The sequence below is a fragment of the Lygodium microphyllum genome, chromosome 27 (assembly GCF_053477565.2).
Source record: "Lygodium microphyllum isolate KBCC chromosome 27, Lygodium_microphyllum_v1.1.10, whole genome shotgun sequence".
In the NCBI taxonomy this organism is placed as follows: Eukaryota; Viridiplantae; Streptophyta; class Polypodiopsida; order Schizaeales; family Lygodiaceae; genus Lygodium; species Lygodium microphyllum.
In genome coordinates this window covers 71840874-71868207 of record NC_141161.1, presented here as the reverse complement: position 1 = coordinate 71868207, position 27334 = coordinate 71840874, and the positions used below count along the sequence as shown (strand labels likewise).

Genomic DNA, 27334 nt, shown 5'->3' with positions numbered 1-27334 from the left:
TCCCTCATCCACAACCCTAGGGCCCACTAGAGGACAGGCTCCCACCCATGACGTATTATGGGCCCACCAGCAGCAAATAGGCTCTTGCTTGTTGGTACATAGTATATATGTTACACCTAAGCAACAACATTTTTCCACAAATAAATGATTAAGGCAAAGAGAGTGTGTTCATCAATATATTCATGCAATAGCATTTTGGCCTAAAAACCCTAACCCTTCTCTCCCAAATGTTGAGCCCAAAAAATTTAACCCTAAGTTCTACTAATTGTGTCCTAAGGTTGGGACACTATAATCATATTTAAAAATCATTTTTTTCATTCATATGTTCGTATGGTCTATAGAGCATGTTTATAAATATGTAAAGCCAAATGAGATGTGCATTAGGACATGAAGTGCCCTAAATATTACAAATATCGATGTTGTGAACTTCGATGAAGCATGAAGCATAGGCAAAACACTAGCACAAAGTGTAGGGAGAACCTAGGTGTGGAGCGTCTAGTATCCATTAAGTAATAACTTCTATAAATGAAATAATGCATTCATATGCATGCTTTGTGCATGTGCTTGGATCAATGTGCCTTGAAAGCATGTATATTTCAAAACTCCTCATGCAATACACACTATTTAAAAGAAAATTAGGATTGGTGAAAAAAGACTACCAACTTTTCATGTCCATCATATTATGAAAGTTCCAAGGAAATGAACTTTAAGGAAGTCCCCTAATCCTATCTTACTTAATGCAAATTACATTTGATAGAGAGAAAACATTGACATGTATTCTAATACATTCCATAAACTTGAGGCATACACTTTCTTCAATGAACATGACAAGGGACACCTGAGCAAATATATGATGTTTCTTAGTTAGGAATATTAAAAAATGTATCCCTACACATTTGACAATAGATGTTTATTGTTAGTAAAGCTTTAATTTTTCAATTCTTTGCACTTTCACAAATAGTCTTTAAAACAACCTAAAGCTACAAGTCATTTGGACAAGTCTCGTTCAATTAAACGCTTTCAACATGTAATTCAACTCTCACACATCTTACCTAACCTTTTATTGGAAGCCTAGTTGGCTTAAAGTATACCCATGGGGCTATACTTCCTCATCCTCTTTGATAAAGATACTTCCTTTGCTTGGAAAGATGCTACTGCATATTTGGAGTAGAATTAGGAGATGCTTGATTCAATATATAATCTAAGAACATTGCACAAACCTCAATCTTTTTTCATATTAAGGTTTGGTCTTTTCGAATAAATTTTAGACCTTCTAAGTTTTTCCATTGAGATGTACTATTTACTTGAAACTTAGACATTGTAAATTAGGAAATGCTTGATTTAACATAATGTGAGAACATTTCTCAAACCTCAATCTTTTTGCATAATAAGGTTTGGCCTTTTTCCAATAAATTTAAAACCTTCTTAGTTTTTTCCTCGGAGATGTACTATTTACTTGAAACTCAGGCGACACTGCTTCTTTTCATTGTTTGTAGTGATGTGGATGTGACCTAAAGATCGAGTGACATATATGTTCTATTGAGGAGCATGAGCATATGGTTCGATGGCTGAGGCTAGTGTGAAAAAGTATGTCAAAAGCAAAACACCAAAGATACTCTTCTTCCTTTTAATTTCCTTACTTTTCGATTAGAAATTCCTCCTTCTCTCTTCTCTGTGGAGGAGAGAACAAATGCTTTCAATTTCAAGGTTAGGCATTACAAGGAGACCTTTCGGTGAGCCCTAGAGCTGACACAAAAGGACTTTTGGTTTTTTTTAAAAAGAAATTCTTTTTTGAGAAAATAGAGAGGGGAGTGCCACGCAAGCTCCACGTAATACTGTCGACGTTTTGTTTGAAAAGCTTCCTTAATTCATTGGATCATTTTAGCTCTCTCCAGCTCCATTCTCTCGATATTGTGATTTAATTGTGTTAATTCTCGTGTTTTCGGTCCGTACATTTTTTAAAACACACAGCCTACAGGTGCCAAGGAGGAGAGAGGAGGTAGAAGAAGCGGAGGAAGAAGAAGCAGAAGAATAAGAAGACGAAGAAGAGGATCAGACCTGCCTTTCTCCTCCTCCTTTCCATATCGGAAGATCATCCTCTCTAGGGTTTCCTTCCACCCGATCGTCCGCAGACAACGGATCAGGTACTTGCTTTCCTTCGCTTCTCTCTGTCCCTCTCTTTCTCTCTCTCCGTTTCTCAAGCTGCCTATTTTCGCATCCATTTTGGTATACACCAAGCTTCCGCCAGGTAATGCGCAGACGAAAATCAGTGCCCTTGGTGCACGCACCATTCTTGAGAATCGAACAAACAACATGCATCTGCTTGTTTCTTTTAGAGAGCTGTTGTAATACGTTCTGAGACTATTAGATTATTTGCTTTATACCGGTCCAGTGATTCATGTAAAAGGCAATGTGCCAAACGGCTGTTTAATTAAAGGCTACTGTAGCTGCACGATGGCCAGTGGTATCCGTCCGGGCTAAAAGTGACGCTTCACGCTTTCTGTTCGCCGTAGGATAGCTTGTATTAGTATGTTTCCGATCCTTGCCATAGTTGATCGATGCCCGTGAAATAGTTTTGATGAGAGCCTGGCAGCTATTTTTTCGAGAAGCTCTCCGTGCTTGTAGAGGGAGTAAAAGCTGCTGCAATGCGATCGTAATGTTGACAGGGGTTAAGTGGCAATTGATGACCCGTACGTGCCTTATGGTGTTTGCATTCTCCAAACGTAGGGGTGGATATCTGCCATAGACGTGTGGCCTAGTCCAGATTTGCAAAGCTGAGCGATTTATTTGGCATTGGATCAAGCAAAACAGCTTTATTCCTTTTTGTTTCAACACTATCTACTGTCGAGGGAAGAAGCATGCAGTTTTCTCTAAGCTTTACAACTGTAGATACCTTGTAGTTCAGCTGTCATTTATCTGGGTGTTTGCTTCGTGGCAGAAAGTCAAGCTGAGTATGGTGTTTGATCTTTTGATTTTTGCATGCAGTTATGGCTAGAGAAAAGACACCTTCAATTCAGCTTATTGATGGACAAGGCAATTTTAATGAACCAGATCTTGACAAGTTTGTGAAAACTGTCAAATTAGTGGAATGTGGACTATCTTATGCAGTGGTATCTATAATGGGCCCGCAAAGTAGTGGTATGTGACATTAGGCACACGAAATAAGTACTAAATTCCTGATTGTGGAGGAACTTTGAAGTTTTTCTATGTAAAGTTACGAATGAAACCAAAGTATTGATAGCTGCTTTTATATTTCCCTTTGATGGATGCTGCTCAGTACTGTTGAAAGAAAAGATATGAATATTACCATCTGTAATTTCTTAATTTTTGTGAGTGAATGACTAAGTAGTAAATATAAGAAGAAGTGATATTGTTGTTGAAGGAGCTTGTATATAGATACAGAGTATGTGCTGTAATGCAGCAGGTTTTGACTGGTCTGTCAATTGAGGGTACATGTCATATCTGATGTATCAGTTTACACTATCTACTGCAAGCACATATTTGGCTTTGAGGAACAGTTCAAAATGCTGGATGTGTGAAGTCTTTTACATGCTACCAGCCATTGCAATTGATGTCCTCTGCATCTATTGCTCTTGTGGTCCCACTACAAGGTTTAGGAAAGCCCTTGCAGTGCTCAAACAGAGATCTGGAAGTAGACGAATGGGCAATCTGCTTGTCAGAAACAAATTTGAGCACTTATGCACAAACCATGTTCTTGCATGTCCTGCAATAGTGGTGTAAGGGCCACAGCTGGAAGCCAAGTTGCATGTTTCAAGTGTCACTCTATTAGTACTCAAAGCAATGTCTATTAGTGAAGAGAATGCAAGTGTAAGTACAATTTACAATCAGGTTTGCAGCACTGCTCACCATGTACTGCAAGTGCTGCTAAATTAGCACTGTCTGCAAATGTGTTGCTAATTAACATCTACCAAATCAGAATTAGCACTTAAACTGCCAGTTACCAGTGTGAACTGAAAGTGCTTTTAAGCTGTGGTATGTAGGACTGGAACTTCACATCATGAGTTCCGACTTGCCAGCTACAATTCTCATCTTTCTATATGCACATCTGGGTGCTTAGTGGGCAAATTAGCTGTTACAACTATCTAATATTTGTGACAAGTCTGGCTAAGGATGACAAGTAAAACCAGCATACTTGTGAATCAGCAGTTACCTCCTGGTCCAAGAGGGGAGTTGCATGCCATAGAGGGTGACATATTAGATGTCAGCAGGCCCTGTAGACAATCAGTAATATTGCAAGCTTTCAAGCTTCTACCTTGTAATGAGAGGTAGGTTCAGGCAGTTTTTTTTGGTCTTTGCCTCGTAGCTTAGTTTTCACACTTGGGATAGTATCAGGTGGTTGGTCCCAAAACCAACTTTGTACGAAGCTGTCCATGTGTTAGCAGAGTATTTGTCAGCTCATGTGTAAGTTTGAGCTTGATCTGGGCTGGGCATTTTTATTAGGTATTTTAGGTATTTTCTGGTGTGGCATTTTATGCCAGTGGAGCATTTTATGCACCAGTCGGCCAGCATTAATGCTGTTCGACCAGCATTTATTGCTCCCCACTTTTCAGCCTATATATACTCAGTGGCTCCTCCTCAGTCATCATCATCATCATCATCTTCACCATCTGCAGACTCTGTGGAGAGAGGAGCTAGTGCCAGTGCCAGTGCCCACGCAGCCAATGACTCACTGTTGTATGCAATTGTCTCGTGTTCAGATATATGGATTCCATTTCCCGTGCATACATCTGAGTTCTCATCTGTATCGTGTTCTTTTCTTTTCTTTTTGTCTCGTGTTTCAGCAGTTTATTTCAGCACATGTTTATGCTTCCACCGTTGCTCCACTTTTGACATGGTATCAGTTTTCAGGATGTGTGTTTCTGCTGTGTTTTATTGCTGATTTCAAGACTGTTTTGTACCCTTGCTGATCAGACGACTGTTGTCGCAGCCAGGCGACCTGTTTTGGGGCTGTTTTCAGCTTGCGTTTTTTGCAGTTTTGCCATCGTCTGCTGCCTATGCACCTTATGCTGCTTGCGTTTTTCATCTGCAGCTGCTGGCGACAGTTTTCTACCTGTTTTCCTCCAGTTTATAGCCCTGTGTTTTGCTGATTCAGCATCTCTCATGGCTGAGTGACTATTAATTCAGGCCGTTTTGCTGTTTTTGGCAGTTTTTGATTGATTTTTTGACTTTTTGCAGCAGATTTTGTCTTCTATTGATCAGATTTTGGGTTATATTGCATGTGAACTCTCATTTTCTGCAGTTTGTGCTTGTGTTTTGGCTGTGTTTCCTCTCTCAATTCCATCTCTTCTCTACTTCTCTTCTTATCCTCTCCATATGGCTCCTCCGTGTACTTCCACTGATGATAAGTTACATGGACCTGATTATCTCACATGGAGTGCTGTCATGAAAGCTTGGTTTGTGCAGAAGCGGTTATGGTACATCGTTTGTGGAGCTATTACTCGACCTCTCCGTCCTTTTCCTCTTCCTGAAGACTTTGATGAGGATAACCATGAGGAAGTGGTGCTCACATGGGACTCAGACGATGCTTGTGCTTACTCGGCGTTGCTTCGGTGTATTTCTAAAGCGGTCTTAGTGGTGGTTATCTCCTGTAGGAAATCTCTTGAAGTATGACAGAAGTTGCAGCAGATGTACGAGGCACCTTTCACCATGCGGGCAGTCACACTTTATGGCCAGCTCCAGCAGATGAAGTTTGAGCCGAAAGATACTATTCAGTTTTTTCTTCTTTGTGTTGCGCAGATACAAGACCATCTTCGGCACATGCAATCTGCTCTTTCTAAGGCGTATCTCGTCGGACGGTTCTCTACAAGCTTCCCCCGGAGTTTGATGGAGTGGCCAATGCTTTGCGGGCGCAGACATCATCGACTCTTGTCAGTTTTATACATATGACCTCGATGCTTCTTGAGCATGAGACATCCTTGAGATTACAGGGCCGACTTCTGGCACATTATGGAGGCGAGGCTTATGTAGCTTCAGAGAGGGGTAACGGGAAGAAGAAGTCGAAGGCCCAGTGTTACCATTGTGGCAAGAAGGAACATTTGCGGAAGGACTGCAAGACGTTAGCGGCTTCCAGGAAGAAGGAGCAGAAGACGAAGCAGGATGTTGACTCTACCGATGAGTCCTCTCCTTCATCAGACTCCGACTCAGATCCTCCGACCAAGGTAAAGTCCAAGGCGCGGAAGGGATTCTCTTCCTCGGATCGCGGGAAGGGCTTGGTGGCCCCTTCCTCGGCTGCTTTCTAGTGGTGGTGATGAGGTCATCCCTCACGAATCTTGTGCCAGAGAGGGAGTGTGAGCGGGTGTTCAGATGGGACAGCCGCGTCTCATCTATACTTTTATACCGGTGCATAGGTTCCAGAGAGGGACGTCCCTGACGCATCGACTTCAGTTTGGCGGAATCAAATCCTAGAGTTGGGATTGACATCTAGGTTCATGCTGAGCTGGTTATATGACCGAGAGTGGGAGGCTTTCGTTTGGAGGTCACATGAGGGGACACTTTGGCGGTCTGGTCAAAGGCGAGGAATCCATGGTCACCTATATTCAGGGGCATTTTTGACAGGATGGTCTTGTATGCTAGTGCGAGACATTGGTGATGGATATAGAGACATGCTATGATCTTCTTTATTTTTAGGTGTTTGGTACGATCGACATCGACATCAGGTTCTCTCTGAGGCACCTTGGTGGTGGCTTGATTACCCACTGCTTGGGTATCCATGGTTCTATGTTGTATAGTTTCTGATCCCTTTTCATTATCCTATTGTATTGTATCAGATCACTCGTGATCTGAGAGAGGATGTTAGCAGAGGATTTGTCAGCTCATGTGTGAGTTTGAGCTTGATCTAGGCTGGGCATTTTTATTAGGAATTTTAGGTATTTTCTAGTGTGGCATTTTATGCCAGTGGAGCATTTTATGTACCAGTCGGCTAGCATTAATGCTATCCGACCAGCATTTATTGCTCTCCACTTTTCAGTCTATATATACTCAGTGGCTCCTCCTCAGTCATCATCGTCATCATCATCATCTTTATCATCTGCAGACCCTGTCGAGAGAGGAGCCAGTGCCAGTGCCAGTGCCCACGGAGCCAGTGACTCACTATTGTATGCGATTGTGTCGTGTTCAGATATATGGATTCCATTTTCCGTGCATACATCTGAGTTCTCATCTGTATCGTGTTCTTTTTTTTTCTTTTTGTCTCGTGTTTCAGCAGTTTATTTTAGCATATGTTTATGCTTCCACCGCTGCTCCACTTTTGATACCATGGTGATGAACAATCTCCAAACTCAGATTGAAGTTAATCTTTCTCCTTGGATAGGGTGGCAAATAACCTAATTAAGCATTTAATTACAACAATTAACGAATACAAAAAATTCAAATGTATACTTAATGATACAATCTTGGACATTGGATAGTATGTTGGCTTCAAAATTAGCGCCCCTTGCAGATATTTCTTTAACTTTTATTGCAAATGGATGGAGTACAACGGAGATTCTTTGACCTTTGCTAATCCAAGTGCCTCTTGCTGTTAAAATTGACTATCAAGCCTTCAAACCAATTTGCCCCTTGGTTTTCTTGGGGATTGGCTTTCACCTTGCTTCTTGGAAGATAAATTCTATCCCAAATTTGATATTGGTTGGTTGGCCTTTTGAATCTCCTTGAAATTCTTGAACTTTAGCTGTTGGGATTCAAGTGCTAGGCTCTTAATTTTGAGCACGCATCTTGAGGTGGCTGTCAATCCCCTTAATTTTTGTTGTAAATTAGGGTTTACAGTAGAGATCGATGGAAATCTCTTTCTCTAATGGCTCAAAATTGTTGAAAAATGTTGAGATAACTTGAGAAATGGTTGGGAAATGAGAGAGAATACTGTAAAGAGAGAAATTTCAGAGTTTCATAATGAAAAATACTGAAAAATTGTTGTTGCCCTGCTCAAACGACCATGGAAGTTGTCACCTACAACTTAGGACCACCAAAAAGATTGTTGCTTCCTCTTGCATGTTGTCACATGCACTAGAAAAAATTTGGAATTTTGTCATCTGCTCTTGGAGGGTTTTAAATTGTTGTCACTTGCTGTAGGACTGGTCTATCATGGCTGCAAATCACATCAGCAACATCTCCTTGCTCTCTTACAATGGTCGAAAATAGAATTCACTAGCCCCTTAAAACGTTTTTTTCACTTGCATGGGTAAGCTTTGTTAAGTGATGGTCTTCTAATCTCATTTTTTAGCATTATTCAGCTGATTAATTTGAAAATTAATTTAATAATTATTCTAATGTTAAAAAAATAATAATTTTACAAGCCAATAATTAATTTGGCGATGCCAATTTGTCTTTCAAGTATCCTTGAGCAGTTATTAATCCCTAGAGACTAGACATTAATTAACTAATTAATGCCTAGTTTCTAATATCACCATTGATATTAGTGGCCAATAAATTGGTCCAGGTCAAAATTTGATACTCGATACTACCTATTACTTGTTAGACATAACTTATTACAACTTTTGCCTTTGACACCCATTGTATCCTTGGGGTCCTTGGCTTGTTACTATGAAATAACTGCCATGTGTATTGCATATGGTAAATAACCTTGCACATTTGATTAATATCTTAATCAAATGTTGTCGGTAAGATTAAAGCATCCTAAAATTCACGTCCCCATGACAGACCTCCTTTTGAAAACCTTGCAATTGTCCTCAATTACACTCATTGTACCAAAGGAAAAGCTTACTACACTGGAAGTTTCATAAGGCATCATAGTTGCAACATTAGCCACTATTGTCCAACCATGCTACATGCCCCAAATCTTGTTGAATATTTTCAGCTAGTATAAACATTATATAAATCTGAAATACCGTCCGGAATTGTTGCTAGAAACCCATTGGATGTATTCGTAACTCATGTTTCTCAATTGTTCCGACTCTACAACCATAGCAAAGCATATTCTCAGCATAAGCCATAGTTGAAATTATCAATGGTATTTACTAACATGCTGTTGTCCTTGGAACTAGTTGTAAATCATGACAAAACTTTATCTCTAACTTGTCTCAAACCTCCACTAGGTTATAGGCCTTTCTTCACCTTAAGCATTGCAATGCTTTATACTTTTACATTGTTGCAATTCCAACTTAACTAATATGCAATATTGTATCCAATTGACTAGCCCCTCATGTGTACCTAGCATGCTAGAAGCACCAAATGCATAAGGAAACATTCTCGTTTGCATACTTTGAACCATTGCAATGTGACTGTGCATGGAAATTGGCGTAGTATTGGCCATATTAAGATACATTTTTCCATATGTTGTATGCATTACTAGTAGCATTTTTCCTCGTGATCAACGCTATATGGAGTATGCATTAGGGTTGTCAGATATGGTAGGTATGATACGGTATGGTTATTAGATATGGTAGGTATGATATAATATGGTAAAATATGGTTTTATAAGGTACGATAGGATATTAGTACAAAAAACCCCTTAATTAAAAAAAAAATTGTAAATGATAAGACACATGTTTAAAGTGAAGATAGACTACATCAATGCCATTACAAAATGAGATCAATGATTATATATGATACATCATACAATTATCATAGGAGTCTAGAGTCAGATGAGTCACAATGGATTGAAGAGTCGGGAGTGGAATCTGTCAATTTGGATACAATCATCAATGATATATTATATATCATAATCATCATCAGAGCGCTCATTAAGAGAGTCTAAAGATGACTCCTTGACACTAGATGATGAGACACTCTCATACTCATCCTTACTAATGAGGTTACCATCATCATCAAATGATGGCTTCCTAGGGAATGGTTGTGTAACTGTAGGCAAGGGAGGAATGCTATCATCAAGTGCGGGATGAGAGCTACTAGAGCCTTGCATTACATATGTTTGCAAACCACTCTAGCCAACCCTTGTCGATCTTGAAGGGCGCCAAATGACCATGCCCTTGCTAGCAACTGTTGCAATTTGAACTCGAACTCCTCATCGATGAGTATTGCGGGTGTCATGAGTGTTTGCTACTATGAGCTCTCTTTAGAGCTCCTCAAAGATCTGTATCAACATTCATCTATACAATGCATATAACTTGAAATAAGATTATAAATACTAAATTGTTAACTTGTATAAAATTAAAAACAACAAATTTAAATTTGACTTAACCAAAACAATCAGTGTTTACCTACTTTGGACTACCTATGGTCATCATGGCCTTCATCATCAGGTGCGGGATGAGAGCTACTAGAGCCTTGCATTACATATGTTTGCAAACCACTCTAGCCAACCCTTGTCGATCTTGAAGGGCGCCAAATGACCATGTCCTTGCTAGCAACTGTTGCAACTTGAACTCGAACTCTTCAGTGATGAGTACGTTGATTGCGGGTGTCATGAGTGTTTGTTGCTATGAGCTCTCTTTGGGGCTCCTCAAAGATCTATTCCACATCAACCTCCTGGTGTACACTTGAAAAAGTGTCGCACGTCAACTTGAATGTATCAACATTCATCTATACAATGCATATAACTTGAAATAAGATTATAAATACTAAATTGTTAACTTGTATAAAATTAAAAACAACAAATTTAAATTTGACTTAACCAAAATAATTAGTGTTTACCTACTTTGGACTACCCATGGTCATCATGGCCTTCATCATGCGCAAGTTAGTGCGGCAATAGACTAGCTTCTGATTGTCGTGTGCTAAGACAATTGCGAATCTTTGTGACTAACACCTCATGGCTCTAGCTCTTCATTTGTCAAGAATTCATTCAATGACAAGACTCATTTCAATGGGTCTAACTACACCACTTGGTCTAATTTGATGAGGTATGCCTTAGATTCCTAGAACCTATGGGATCTTGTGTAAGGGTTGGAATCCCAAGTCGATCTCGTACTTGTTCCATATGAGGTCGTTTGCCTTTGTAGCAATTGGCACTTATTGGATATCAGTAGCCTATTTTTGCCTACCCTATTTCTTATTCCCCTTCTTATTCTCCACCATCTTATTCTCCGCCATATCACATTTATTCACCTCCACCAATATTTCATGGTTCTAGCTCTGCATTTGTCAAGAATTCATTCAATGACAAGACTCATTTCAACCGGTCTAACTGCACCACTTGATCTAATTTGATGAGGCATGCCTTAGACTTGTGTAGGGGTTGGAACCCCAAGTCGATCCCGTACTTGTTCCATATGAGGTCATTTGCCATGGAAAACTTGTCATGCCTCCACTATAGTTGAGTTGATGCAGGGATTACTACTTGAGTTTCGTTCTCAGCTTCAATATTTTGACTTAGTGTTTGAGAATTGGGCACACTTGACTGATCGCTATGTGGCTCAGATAGGATCCGTCGCATTAATCTTGATCACGAGCTTCATATTTTCACCATTAATGAGAAGGATGACCTTAAGGTCAAGTTGTTTGAGTATCGATGACTCCTTGTTGAGTTCTCTACGACAGGGGTTTATAAGTGCCTTGATGACCAAGTCACGTTGTTTCTAAATAAGTTGCCAAGGAAATACTTCAACTTTGTGCAGCAGGCCATCTCATACCCCACTATGTCCATATTCTTTGAATTTGAGTGTTAGCTCTTGCATTGTGTTAGGCTATTTGATCCGTTTCATGGGGCATCTCTTGTAGCAGGGGCTCGTGTTGCCACTTCTTAGAAGGGACAACAAGGGAAGAGTAAGAAACATCAAAATTGCACTCAAGCCTCATCTAGTGAGACCCAAGGGAATAACCAGTCCTCTCTTAAACCAAGGTGGCAAAATGTACCTAAGAAGAAAAGATATTGTCAACATTGTTAGAAGGCTGGGACGACGAGTGTTGATCAAAGGCAAGAGGCACATAGCCAAAATCCAAGTCTTAGACCCCTGTGCCCCAGTAGGGTAACCCCCAACGAGGGAAGCAGGGTGGTGGCAACCAATCTCAAGGGCCATGGAAAGCTCAGTCTCACATTGCTACTAGTTAGTCATCATAGTTGACATCCTTCTCACCAGAGGGCTTGTTTGATTGGTTTGCAGAGACCCATATCGTCTCTTTAGAGGCATCAGATGCGAGTTTTGTCCATAACTCTTGCACTGTCGTTTGCATCAGATCTAGCCTTCCTTGGCTGCGTTTGCATCAGATCTAGCCTTCCTTGGCTGCGTTTGTTGGTGTTCGACATCCAAAGGTTGCCTTGCTGCGTTTTGGGATCTGTTCGGAGTATGACACACATCTCTAGCTCATTACCCTTGCCCTAATCCTCGAGATACAGGAGTTTGTTGGTACAATATTTACTCTTTGCATAGTGTGTTTGTTGCATGAGCATTGTATATTTAGCAATCATTCATTTTCTTATTATCTGTATTCATTGTCTTTGAGTTACCCTAACCCTAACTGTGTTCTGTGTTATTAGTTTGTGCTTTGTCGTATGATTGGTATTGTGTTTTTGTATTTAGAGCATCTCATCACAAGTGGGAGAAGCAAAAGCCACATGCCCTCTTTGATCCGCATAGCATCCAAGTTCCTCTAGAACTGTGTTGTGGTCATCTAGGGGACCACACAAGTGAGATATGCAAGTTAGTCAGAATGCAGCTCTCTATTGTCATAAGTGGTCCAGCAATGGAAGCATAAACAACATGCTGAAATAAATTGTTGAACACAAGACAAAAGAAAAGAAAAAGATAACACAATACATATGAGAGCTCAGATGTATACTCAGGAAATGGAATCCATATACCAAGACATGAGACAGTACAGATACAATGTGAGTCACCGGCCGTGGAGGCATTGACACCTGCTCCCTCTCTCCAAGGATTGTCCAGTGATGAATGAATAAGTGGAGGAGAGAGCCAGACAATATATAGGCCAAAATAAATGCCTACAATATGACAGGTCGGCCAACATTAAATGTTGGCCGACTAGCTGCAAATAATGTCCAAACCTTAATAAATAATGACAAATAAAATGCCTAAATAATCTATGTGCCCAGCCTATTGAACCACAAGTCTAAACTCAACCATGATCTGACTAATCTATGTGCCCAGCCTACTGAACCACAAGTCCAGACTCAACCATGAGCTGACTAATCTGCTAACACCCTCTCTCAGATCATGGGTGATCTGATACAATACAATATACAATGATAATGTCGCATCATAGTACGTACAATAATGTCCACCAGAGTAGAACCATGGATACCCAAGTAGTGGGTGCGCAAGCCACCACCAAGGTGCCTCGGAGAGAACCTGATGTCGATGTCGATCGTACGAGCTCGTGAAGATAGAGAAGATTATAGTTGCTCTCAATGTTTGTCAACAATGCTCGTGATGTAGCATACGTGACCATCCTGTCACCAATGCCGTAGTGCAAAAATGACCATGGATTCCCTATCTTTGGCAAGACCACCAAAATGTTCCCTCATGTGAGCTCCAGACAAAAGCCACCCGCTCTGTGTCAAGTAACCAGCCCATCATGAACCTGGATGTCAATCCTAGCTCCAGGATTTGTACCTGCCAGACTTCGGTTGATGCGTTAGGGATGTCCCTCTCTGGATCCTATGCATCTGTATAGAAATATAGATGAGGTGCGACTGCCCCATCTCACCACCCTCTCACACTCCCTCTTTGTCATTGGAGAGTCGTGAGGGATGACCTCATCACCACCACTAGAAAGGAGCTAAGGAAGGGGCCACTAAGCCCTTCCCACGATCTGAAGAAGAGGATCCCGTCCGCGCCTTGGACTTCGCCTTGGCCAGAGGATCCGAATCGAAATCTGAGGCAGATGATGACTCGTTAGAGGAGTCCACATCCCGCTTCATCTTTTGCTCCTTTTTCTTCTTGGAAGCCGCTAACTCTTTGCAGTCCTTCCTTAAATGACCTTCCTTGCCACAGTGGTAACACTGGGCCTTCAACTTCGTTGTCTTCAAACCCATCTTTGAAGCTGCAAAAGCCTCACGGGAATCTCCATGTAGCGTATCCACGAGCACAGATTGCAAAAAGCAAGAGTTCACAAGAAGCCAAAATTTGCTGCTCAAAGTTAAAAAATCAGTTCAAATCTGCCAGAAACAGCGAAAACGGCCTGTTTTGCTAGTCATCCAGCCCAAAATGGTGCTGAAAACAACAAAACATGGGCGGCACACTGCATAAACAGGTGTAGGGAAGTGTCGCCAGCAGCCTGATGATGAAAACACAGGCAGTAGGAGGTGTTGGACAGCAGGCGATGATAAATCTGCAGAAAACGCAGGTCAAACAGGTCGCCTGTATGGAGCAGCAGCCGCATGATCAGCAAGGGTGAAAATAGTCCTGAAATCAGCAAGAAAAAAACACAGCAGGAGCACAAATCTTGAAATCTGATACCATGTCAGAAGTGGTGCAACAATGGAAGCATAAACAACATGCTGAAATAAACTGCTGAACACAAGACAAAAGAAAAGAAAAAGATAACACAATACAGATGAGAACTCAGATGTATACTCGGGAAATGGAATCCATACACCAAGACATGAGACAATACAGATACAATGTGAGTCACCGGCTGTGGAGGCACTGGCACCTGGTCCCTCTTTCCAAGGATTGCCCAGTGATGAATAAATAAGTGGAGGAGAGAGCCAGACAATATACAGGCCAAAATAAATGTCTACAATATGACAGGTTGGCCAGCATTAAATGCTGGCCGACTGACTGTAAATAATGCCCAAACCTCAATAAATAATGACAAATAAAATGCCTAAATAATCTATGTGCCTAGCCTACTGAACCACAAGTCTAGACTCAACCATGAGTTGACTAATTTGCTAACATCTATCATCCATGATTGCTAGAGACTTGTAGGCCAAATGTAATAGTGTTGTAAATCCATGGATGGGCTTATGTATCCACGTCCATCTCTTCTCTTCTATGTCAATGATGTGTGCTTGTTTTGACTCCGTGATAAGCGTGTAAGCCCGCACCTCCACCAGTATTGCTCTAAAGAAGTGAATGAGAAGGACCATGGTGGACCCCTCGCAATTACTTGTACATAACATCCTATAAAAGGGAGTCACAACTATCATGATTCCATGGACTCTCTGCCAGAACTGTTGATCAAGGCACAAACATTGCATGGCTTTTGCCTCTTTTGCCTCTTTTGCCTCATGCTCATGCCACTCATTCCATAGAGTGGGCACAACCGTTTGTGTAAGGCAGAGAGTGCACATCATAAAGGTGCTCCAACAACCACCTCATATAAGCAAAGCGAGTTGAAGAAGGCTTCTTCAACTCAAGCATGCTATGCTTGCGATACATCGCAAGCACCTTCACCTTCACCGTGAAGAAGGTGACAATTGATGTAGCCTTATGTTCCACCCTCTTCACCCATTTGACCTTCCCAATGTCCTCCATGAGCAAGTCCAACAAACAATGACTTGCCACCAAAAGAGAGGCTTCACAAGTGACTCTCTTCTCCAACAAGTGGGAGAAACAAAAGCCACATACATGACTTCTTTGATTCATATAGCATATAAGCTTCTCTAGAATTGTGTTGTGGTCATCCGCAGGGACCACATGAGTGACATATGCAAGCTGGTTAGAATGTAGCTCTCTATCATCCATGATTGCTGGAGACTTGTAGATTGGATGTAATAGTGTTGCAAATTCATGGATGGGATTATGCATTCATGCCCATCTCTTCTCTACTATGCCAATGATGTCTCCACGTTGTGAATTTGTGATCGGTGTGTAAGCCCATGTTAGTAGATTAGTCAGCTCAGGTGCGAGTCTATGCTGTAGAGGCTACAACATTTTATGTAGTATTTATCTGGCATTTTTTCGAGTGCTGTCTAGGGCTGGGGAGCATTCAATCCTGGCTGACCAGCATTAAATGCTGGCCGACTGCATTTATTGCTCCCCCCATTTTATGCCTATATATTGTTGGGGCTCCTCCTCTTTTGTACTTCAGCCATCATTTGTGGATTCTTCTGGGGGGAGAGGAGCCAGTGCGAGGGTGCCCACACAGCCAGTGATTCATTGTTGTATGCTGCTGTCTCGTGTTCGATATTGATTTCGTTTCCCGGGCATACATCTTAGTTCTCATCTGTATTTGTGTTCATTCATTCATTCTTTCTCTTGTCTTGTGTTTCAGCAGTTTATTTCAGCATGTTGTTTATGCTTACATTGTTGCACCACTTTTGACATGGTATTAGATTTCAGGTTGTGCACACTTTGTGCTGTGTTATGTTGTTGATTTCAGGACTGATTTACCCCTTTGCTGCCTTGGCGACTGCTGTTAACTTGATTGCGACCAGATTTTGGCTTCCATACTCTGTGTTTTGATCAGCATCTGCATTGCCTGCCTGTTCAACACCTCTTGTTGCTTGTGTTTTCCTCATCAGGCTGCTAGCGATAGTTCCCTACACTTGTTTAGGCAGTGTGCGACGTGCGTTTTACTGTTTACAGCACTATTTTGGGCTGGGCGACTGGCAGAACAGGCCGTTTTTGCTGTTTCTAGCAGATTCCAATTGATTTTTTGACTTTGTGCAGCAGATTTAGGCTTATTTTGATATGGGTTATACTGCATGTGAACTCTTGCTTTTTGCAGTCTGTGCTCATGGTTTGGTTGTGTTTCCTCTCCCAATCCCTTCTTTTCTCTACTTCTTTTCTGAATCTTCACCAGATGGCTCCTCCATGCACATCCATTGATGACATGCTCCATGGACCTGATTATTACACGTGGAGTGTGGTGATGAAGGCTTGGTTTATTTAGAAGCGGTAATGGTATGTGGTTAACGGAGCTGTGGCACGTCCTCGACAACCTTCTCCTGTTCCATTTGCTTCTGATGAAGACAACCATGAGAAAGTTGTGCTTACATGGGATTCGGATGATGCCCGTGCTTATTTTGCATTACTTCAGTGTATTTCCAAAGAAGTCCTACCGGCGGTCTCCTCTTGTACAACAGCTTCAGATGTATGGTCGAAGTTACAGTTGATGTACGAGGCTCCTTTCACCACGAGGGCCGTTACTCTCTATGGCTAGCTCCAACAACTAAAGTTTAAATCCAAAGATACGATTCAATCCTTCCTACTTTGTGCTACCTACCTCCAGGACCAGTTTCGCACTATGCAGTCTGTCCTCTTAGAGGCACATCTTGTTGGTACGGTACTCTACAAGCTTCCTCGGGAATTTGATGGAGTGGCGAATGCTTTACGGGCGCAAACATCTACGACCCCTGTCATTTTTCTTCACATGTACTCCATGTTACTTGAGCATGAGGCTACTTTGCGCCTATAGGGGCGGCTTCCGTTACATTATGGAGGTTCAGGTGAGGCTCTTGCAGCCTTAGAGATGTCAGAAGTGGAGCAGTGGTGGAAGCATAAACATGTGCTGAAATAAACTGCTGAAACACAAGACAAAAAGAGAAAAGAAAAGAAGACGATACAGATGAGAACTCAGATGTATGCACGGGAAATGGAATCCATATATCTGAACATAAGACAGTCGCATACAACAGTGAGTCACTGGTTGCGTGGGCATTGGCATTGGCACTGGCTTTGACTCCTCTCTCCACAAAGTCTGCAGATGGTGAAGGTGCTGATGATGACTGAGGAGGAGCACTGAGTATAAATAGGCTAAAAAAGTGGGGAGCAATAATGCTGGTCGGACAGCAATAATGCTGGTCGGACAGCATTAATGCTGGCCAACTGGTGCATAAAATGCCACACCAGAAAAATACCTAAAATACCTAATAAAAATGCCCAGCCCAGATCAAGCTTAGACTCACACATGAGCTGACAAATACTCTGCTAACACCCTCTTTTAGATCATGAGTGATCTGATACAATACAATAGTACAATGAAAAGGGATAAAAAACTATACAACATAGAACCATCAAGTAGAACCATGGATACCCAAGCAGTGGGTGATCAAGCCACCACCAAGGTGCCTCGGAGAGAACCTGATGTCGATGTCGATTGTACCAAACACCTGAAAATAGAGAAGATCATAGCATGTCTCTATGTCCATCACCAATGTCTCGCAGTAGCATACAAGACCATCCTGTCAAAAATGCCCCTGAACATAGGTGACCATGGATTCCCCGCCTTTGGCCAGGTCGCCAAAGTGTCCCCTCATGTGAGCTCCAGATGAAAGCCTCCCGCTCTCTGTTAGATAATCAGCTCATCATGAACCCGGATGTCAATCCCAGCTCCAGGATTTGATTCCGCCAGATTGAAGTCGATGCGTCAGGGATGTTCCTCTCTAGAACCTGTGCACCGGTATAAAAGTATAGATGAGGCGCGGCTGCCCCATCTGAACACCCGCTCACACTCCCTCTTTGGCACAAGAGAGTCTTGAGGGATGACCTCATCACCACCACTAGAAAGGAGCCGAGGAAGGGGCCACCAAGCCCTTCCCGCTATTCGAAGAAGAGAATCCCTTTTGCGCCTTGGACTTCACCTTGGTTGGAGGATCGGAGTTGGAGTTTGATGAAGGAGAGGACTCATCGGTAGAGTCAACATCCCGCTTCGTCTTCTGCGCCTTCTTCGTGGAAGCTGCTAACGTCTTGCAGTCCTTCCGCAAATGCCCCTTCTTGCCACAGTGGTAACACTGGGCCTTCGACTTCTTCTTCCCGTCATCCCTCAATGAAGCGATATAAGCCTCGCCTCCATAATGTGCCAGAAGCCGGCCCTGTAATCTCAAGGATGTTTCATGCTCAAGAAGCATCGAGGTCATATGTGTAAAACTGACAGGAGTCGATGATGTCTGCGCCCGCAAAGCATTGGCCACTCCATCAAACTCCGGGGGGAGCTTGTAGAGGACCGTCCCGACGAGATGCGCCTCGGGAAGAGTAGATTGCATGTGCCGAAGCTGGTCCTGTACCTGCGTAACACGAAGAAGAAAAGACTGAATAGTATCTTTCGGCTCAAACTTCATCTGTTGGAGCTGGCCATAAAGTGTGACTGCCTGCATGGTGGAAGGCGCCTCGTACATCTGCTGTAACTTTTGCCATACTTCAGGAGATGTCCTACAGGAGATAACCGCCAGTAAGATCGCTTTAGAAATACACCGAAGCAACGCCGAGTAAGCACGGGCATCATCCGAGTCCCATGTAAGCACCGCTTTCTCATGGTTGTCCTCGTCAAAGTCTTCAGGAAGAGGAAAAGGACGGAGAGGTCGAGCAATAGCTCCACAGACGATGTACCATAACCGCTTCTGCACAAACCAAGCTTTCATGACAGCACTCCATGTGATATAATCAGGTCCATGTAACTTATCATTAGTGGAAGTGCACGGAGGAGCCATATGGAAGGTAGAGAGGAAACACAGCCAAAACACAAGCACTGACTGCAGAAAATGAGAGTTCAGATGCAATATAACCCAAAATCTGATCAATAGAAGACAAAATCAGTCAAAAACTGCCAAAAAACAACAAAAACGGCCTGAATTAACAGTCAAAAAATCAGTCAAAAACTGCCAAAAACAGCAAAAACGGCCTGAATTAACAGTCACCCAGCCACGAGAGACGCTGAATCAGCAAAATGCAAGTTGTAAACTGGAGAAAAACAGGTAGAAAGCTGTCGCCAGCAGCTGCAGATGAAAAACGCAGGCAGCAGAGGGTGCGTAGGCAGCAGGCGATGGTAAGACTGCAAAAAACGCAGGCTGAAAACAGCCCCAAAACAGGTCTCCTGGCTGCGACAGCAGTCGCCTGATCAGTAGGGTTACAAAACAGTCCTGAAATCAGCAATAAAACACAGTAGAAACACACATCCTGAAAACTGATACCATGTCAGAAGTGGAGCAGCGGTGGAAGCATAAACATGTGCTGAAATAAACTGCTGAAATACAAGACAAAAAGAGAAAAGAAAAGAACACGATACAAATGAGAACTCAAATGTATGCACGGGAAATGGAATCCATATATCTGAACACGAGACAGTCGTATACAACAATGAGTCACTAGCTGCGTGGGCACTGGCATTGGCTCTGACTCCTCTCTCCACAAAGTCTGAAGATGGTGAAGGTGATGATGATGAATGAGGAGGAGCATTGAGTATAAATAGGCTGAAAAAGTGGGGAGCAATAATACTGGTTGGACAGCATTAATGCTGGCCGATTGGTGCATAAAATGCTTCAATGGCATAAAATGTCACGCCAAAAAAATACCTAAAATACCTAATAAAAATGCCCAGCCCAGATCAAGCTCAGACTCACACATGAGCTGACAAATACTCTGCTAACAAGAGAGGGGTTCGAAGATGAAAAAGTCGAAGACCTAGTGTTACCACTATGGCAAGAAAGGTCATTTAAGAAAGGACTGCAAAGAGTTAGCGGCTTTCAAGAAGAAAAAGGAGCAGAAGATGAAGCGGGATGCGGACTTCTCCGACGAGTCATCATTTGTCTCAGCTTCCAATTTTGATCCTCCCACCAGGGCGAAGTCCAAGGCGTGGAAGGGATCCTCTTCTTCGGCTCGTGGAAAGGGCTTAGTTGTCCCTTTCTCAGTTGCTTTCTAGTGGTGGTGGTGCTGATATCCCTCACGACTCTCCAAAATTAGAGAGGGAGTGTGAGAGAGTGGTGAGATGGGGCAGTTGTGCCTCATCTATATGTCTATATAGATGCCCAAGATCCAAAGAGGGACATCCTTGACGCATCGACCGAAGTTTGGCAGGTACAAATCTTGGAGCTAGGATTGACATCTAGGTTCATGATAGGCTGGTTACTTGACAGAGAGTGGGTGGCTTTCGTCTTGAGCCCACATTAGGGGACACTTTGGAGGTTTTGGCCGAAGGCGGGGATTCCATGGTCACATGTCCAGAGACATGTTTGGCACATTGGTCTTGTATGTCCTGAGTGACATAGGTGATATAATACAGAGAGCTGGTATGATTCTTCTTTATTTTTAGGTGGTGCTGTTATGCTCGATATTGACATCAAATACTCTCCGAGGCATCTTGGTGGTGGGCTGGCCACTCATTGCTTGGATATCCATGGTTCTTCTGGTGGTTCTATGTTGTATAGTTTATGATTCCCTATCATTGTACTATTGTATTGTATCATATCACCCCTGATCTGAGAGAGGATACTAGCAGATTAGTCAGCTCAGGTGTGAGTTTGTGCTGAAGAGGCTACAACATTTTATGAAGTATTTATCTGGCATTTTTTGGAGTGCTGTCTAGGGTTGGGGAGCATTTAATGCTAGCCAACCAGCATTAAATGTTGATCGACTGCATTTATTGCTCCCCCCATTTTATGCCTATATATTGTTGGGGCTCCTCCTCCTCCTCTTCTGTACTTCAGCCATCATTTGTGGATTCTTCTGGGATGAGAGGAGCTGGTGCCAGGGTGCCCACATAGCCAATGATTCACTGTTGTATGTTGCTGTCTCGTGTTCGATATGGATTTCGTTTTTTGGGCATACATTTGAGTTCTCATCTGTATTTGTGTTTATTCATTCATTCTTTCTCTTGTCTTGTGTTTCAGCAATTTATTTCAACATGTTGTTTATGCTTCCATTGTTGCACCACTTCTGACAGGCCATGCCTCCACCAATGTTGCTCTAAAAGAGTGAACGAGAAGGCCCATGGTGGACCCCTCACAATCACTTATATGTAACACCCTATAAAAGGGAGTCATGGCTATTAGGATCCTTGAGACTCTTTGCTAGAATTTCTCATCGAGGCACAAGCATTGCATGGCTTTTGCCTCCTCTATCTCATGCTCATTCCACTCATTTCATAGTTGACACCATCGTCTAGCATAGAGTGGACTGCACCTCATAAAGGTGCTCCAACATCAACCGCATATAATCAAAGCAAGTCGAAAAAGGCTTATTCAACTCAAGCGTGCTATGCTTGCGATACATCACAAGCATCTTTACCTTCAGTGTGAAGAAGGTGACAACTAATGTAGCCTTATATACCACCCTCTTTACCCATTTGAGCCTCCCGATGTTCTCCATGAGCAAATCCAAACAATGACTTGCACATGGAGTACACACTACAAAAGGAAACTCGGCCTTAAGCAAATGGCCCATGCGCCAACAATTGGATGCATTGTTGGTAACAACTTGAATCACATTTGATGGGCCCACCTACAAGATCATACATGGCACAAATTGAAAATTATAATAAGGAAAGCTTCGAGGGACATTAATTAAAAATTATAATAATTAAAGCAACAACTTTAAAATTTTAAAAGACAATGTATACATCAATGATAGCATGTCAAATGTGGCCGTAGATGAATGTGTTGGTCTTTTTGCTTACTCTCTTGCTGTTGTTTACTACCCGTTAAAAATATGTACCAAGTGGACATGAAATGAGTATGTTGATGATGCCCTCTTTTGTACGGTCTCTACATCCGTTGATGAGAATGGAGCAATCGTATTTTGTCCATGTTGCCTGAATAGGATCAAGGGCTTTATCAATTCTCTCCTTCTCTTGATTAATCTTCTTTGTCGTTATGTCATTGTATGTAACACTGCTCCATCCTTCACATGGTCCCACATTGGCGCTAGTTGTCACCATCTTTTTCCAATGCTCAATCTTTAGAACATTGAATGCAAGATTGCACTACATCATTGTGCGTGCAATCTCAATGTTTGCTTGTCGTTGCCTTTCTCTAAGAAAGACAACCGATTCAAGCATATGACTGGGAGCTTGAGAGAGAGAGGATTGCCTCTTTGGTGTTGTACGAGCCTTAAACCTTTGCCTTTTGCGAATGCCGGAGCTAGAAGTGGACGTGGAGTTGGCACCACCAATGGTGGAGGCCTCACCCACATTGGTGGTGCCTCACCTACATTGGTTAAAGATAAACTTACATTTGAGGCTTCCTCACGAGTAGATATAGGTGCGGGTGTCGTTGATGCGCCACTTTCTCCTCCTCTAGTGGATCCCCATCTCATCTTAGCAAGAATCTCCTTAGCAATGTGTTGAGGGATCACCTTGTATGCAGCAACTTGCTCCTCCATCTTGGAAAGATATTGAAGAAGTTGGATCGCACCACTTGTGTGGCACTTCTTGCAATACTTGCATGTCCAATGGTGGGAGTTGGATTTCTTTGTGTCCTTCTCCACATGGATGGCATGCAAGTTGAAGGCCTCGTGCTTGCATGTCATGATGCCAAGGCATCAAGGCGAGTCTTGATGGAGAGAAGAGAGTCCAGACTCGTCACTCCAATTTGCGATTACTTGGCATCAAGCTTTGCATTTGGAGCGTCTTTCACTTGGCATCAACACCCTTTTCCATCAGGCTCCACCTTCATTTGCGTTTTTCAGTGTGGAGATTTTCTCCTTGCTTGGCATCATCATCTCTAGCTTGGCTTCAACATCCTAGCCTTTGGTGACCTACATCACTGAGCGTCAGTGATTTCATCACTTGTCTAATCACAGGGGCTATTGGAACTTGCGTTTTTGTAGCGTGGCTTCTCCTCCATCACTTGGCGTCACTCGTTTGTCATAGAGGTTGTTGGGATCTGCGTTTTTGCAGCTCGGCTCATCTTCCATCATCTGGTGTCATCATTATTCACGTGGTGTAAGCATTTGGGTGGCACTCCCTAGTTTGATAACTTTGATACTCTAGGATTTGTGTTTTGTTGCCCAAGTCACTCCTCAACATCAGAGGACTGCGCATCACTTCCTGGATAGTTGATGGTTATCTTCCGTATCTTCGACGGCATGAAAAAACTATGCTTCCAGTGAATACTTCAATAACCCACTTTTTGGACTTTGGAGGATTGTGTTTCGCTCCCTTCACTATGCAAATTTCCCAAAGGTGTTGCCACTTGATTTAGATAGGACAATGCAATTATCTTTTGAGCTTTAGCTCCGTCGTATTAGCTTTTTTTCTCATAGCACGATTCAATGCATCATCACTGCGTTCTTCTTGTCTTTTTGAGTTTCTCCTCTCTCAATGTTTGCCGTACACACTCTATGTTACTCCCTGCAAATCCTATTCTCTCTGCATTGTTGCTTATTTTGACATGGTATTAGAGCGTAGGAGCTCAAAGAGCTAAAGACCTTGTTCATTAGAGATGGCAAACATAGGTTGCGGGTTTGGCATCATCTATTGATTTTCCCCTTCATTTTTGTTGCATCACCAAGAGATAGAGATATCATTCTCTTCCTCTTCCACCCATCCTTCCTTTTACAGGTTGACACTCCGATGGTATGACTTCTCTATAGGCAAATGGATAGACTACTAGGTGCTCCTCTTCTGGTATCATTGGAATCCCTATCAACGCTTGCCTACATGGACCTTTGTTTCCTACCCCATTAGAGTATTATATGTGTCTATCTCGAGGCGCTCCTTGTGCCATCTCTCCCTTCTGGGCCACAAAGTTTATTTTGCATCGGCTTTCAAATTTTTATGCTCAAGGCAATAAGATGCATCCAACGTGCACTAAGCCCTTTCGAGCCACAGGAGGATCGATTGGTACTATGGCCTTCTAGCGACCACCGCAATGTGCTATGGAGGTTGCTTCTACTTTCGCTAGGGTTTCAGGAATGCCATCTCGACAATTTGTGGTTTTGCAGTCCACTCTCCCAAGAGACAATAATTACTGGTTACCGTCCCCTTGGTAGTTTGCTCCTTCAAGAGACAGTGATTGTTCGACACCTTCATTTACTTGGGCTTTGTTGAGTGCTCCACTGAGGAACAGTGACCATTGCCCACCCTTGGTTTAGTTTGAGTCTCCCTTTTTCCCACCCTCAACTACTTAGGTTCGAAAGGCCACCTCTGGGAGTTCTTCGATATCCTCAATACCCTAGATACCTTCTTCGGCACAACCATCGACATTTTCTTCGTTATCAAATAATTTGGAGTTTGTGATCCATGAGTTTTTATATTCTCTCTCTCTCTCTCTCTCGTAGAGGGAGATGTACTCTCTTTGATCTTCAAGGGGGACTTTTACTTCTTTGGATTCAAAGGGGGCACCTTCTCATCATAAAGTTTGTCAGCCTCCATTTACTCTGTGGGGATAGTTGTCTTCGAGTAGTCATTTCTTCCATTGATACCTAGGATCTTTGGAGACTGCCTAGATCGGGGCCTCGGAGGTTCATTGGTGACAAGACCTTTGAATTTCTTCCAGCATGGAGTTACAGAGCTACTGTCTTGTTTCTCTAGGTGGAGTTAGGTTCTATAGTTCATCGTGTCTACTGTTCCTTACTATAGGTTACCTTTCAGGTGGAAATCTTGGATCTTCGGGATCCTCTTTTTCTTCATTGCATCTCTCTTCGCCCTGTTTCTTCATCCCTTTTTGGGCCTGTGGGAGTGTTGAGAAATCACTTCTTTAGTTTACACACTCCATTTAGAGTTTTGCATTGATAGCCCTAGAAAAGGTGGTTGTCCACATTTTGGCCACCTTTTTAGTGGGAGTTCATAGAGTGGTGCATAACCCTAGACAACTTATGCCTATAAATAGGCAGTCACTTCATTCATTCTTAAACCACCTCTTTCTTCAGTCATTCTTCACCAACTTCTTCAGTTACCACCACCACTTCCTTTCTCTCACCAGCCTCTTCCACTGCCCTCACACCCCTTCAGGAGGACATTGCGGTTTGTGGCTTGTGGCTGCCTTTATCCTTTTTCTTCTACTTCAGGTGCCTTGTTTCAGCATTTGGCTTTGCGTTGAGAGCATCTTCCACCTGGTGTCACCATCATCTGCTTGGCATCAATATCCTTTTTCATTAGGCTCCACCTTCACTTGCGTTTTTCAGTGTGGAGATGATCTCCTTGCCTAGTGTCATCATCTTGAGCTTGGCATTGGCATCCTAGTCTCTGGCGACAATTTACATCATCGAGTGTCAGTGATTTCATTACTCCTCTGTTGTAGGGGCTGTTGGGACTTGTGTTTTTGCAGTGTGGCTTCTTCTCCATCACTTGGCATCACTCGTTCATCATAGAGGTTGTTGGGACTTGCATTTTTGGAGCTCGGCTCATCTTCCATCATCTAGTGTCATCATTATCCACTTGGCGTCAACATCTGAGCTGCACTCCTTGCGTTTGGCAGCTCCAACGCTTTGGATTTTGCATTATGTTGCCCAGGTCAATTCTCAGTACTAGAGGATTGCGGTTCGTTGCCTGATATAGCTGATGATCATCTTCCATATCTTTGACGGCATCAAAGGATTGTGGTTCACTCCCTCAATAGTTTTCCTTCACCTTCCATTGATTACTTGGATAGCCCACTACCCGGAGGATTGCGTTTTGCTCCCTTCAATGTGCAGATTTCCCACAAGTGTTGTTGCTTGATTTAGACATGATAGTGCAATTATCTTTTGAGCTTCAGCTCTGTTGTATCAGTTTTTCTTCTCATAGTATGATTCAGTGCATTGTCATTGTGTTCTTTTTGTGTTTCTCGAGTTTCTCCTTTCTCTGTGTGTTTGCTGTACATACTATGTTACTTCTCGCAAATCCTACTGTCTCTGCATTGTCACTTATTTTGACATGGTATCAGAGCATACCTATTATTTTGACTCGTGCCTTGTCCAAGATTAAGCATTGCATTTTTTCCAACACTAGTGAATTTTCAGATTGAGAGGAATCATCCTTGCTTGATCCCATCTCACTATCTGAATACATTCTTCTTGTAATGCTCAGTTGAATACAATTTCAGTACTAGAGCAAAGCTTTTGACCTTTAGTATATTGGGTCCACTAGGTCAAGGGAATTGATGGTATCTCAATGATGGAAACATAGCCTTTCTCCTCGGATAGGGTGGTTAATAACCTTATTAAGTACTTAATTGCAGCAATTAACAAATTCACAAAATTGAAATACACACTTTACCATACAATCTTGGACGTTGGACAACGTATTGGCCCCAAAATTAGCATCCCTTGCAGTTTTTTCTTAAACTTTTATTGCAAATGGATGGAGTACAATGGAGATTTTTTGACCTCGTTCGCTTATCCAAGTGCCTTTTGCTGTCAAAATTGGCCGGCAAGCCTCCAAACCAACTTGCCCCTTGGTTTTCTTGGGGATTGGCTTTCACCTTGCTCCTTGAAAAACAAATTCAATCCCAAATCTGATATTGGTTGGTTGGCCTCTTGGATCTCCTTGAAATTCCTCAATTTCAGTTGTTGGAATTCAAGTCTTAGGCCCTCAATTCCGAGCATAAATCCCAAGATAACTGTCAATACAATAGAGATTGACGGAAATCTCTTTCTCTAAGTGCTCAAACTGGTGGAAAATGTTAACATAACTTGAGAAATGGTTGGCGGATGAGAATGCTGTAGAGAGAAATTTCAAAGTTTCATTGCAAAAAATGCTGAAAAGTTGTTGTTGCTTTGTTCAAATAGCCATGGAAGCTGTCACCTATAGCCTAGGATCACTAGAAAGATTGGTGCCCCCTTTTGTATCATAGTGG

General features: G+C 42.5%; 1 protein-coding gene across 1 annotated transcript in view; it reads left to right on the top strand.

Annotated features, from left to right (window-relative positions):
• The first annotated feature begins 1925 nt into the window (after nt 1-1925).
• Nucleotides 1926-27334, top strand: part of LOC148012457 (protein ROOT HAIR DEFECTIVE 3-like) — a 61115-nt gene continuing 35706 nt past the window's right edge. Inside the window, exons 1-2 of the mRNA XM_087669630.1 lie at nt 1926-2144; nt 2986-3138. Coding sequence (XP_087525756.1) covers nt 2988-3138 — 151 coding nt within the window. The 5' untranslated portion in view covers nt 1926-2144; nt 2986-2987. The remainder of the gene's footprint in view (nt 2145-2985; nt 3139-27334) is intronic.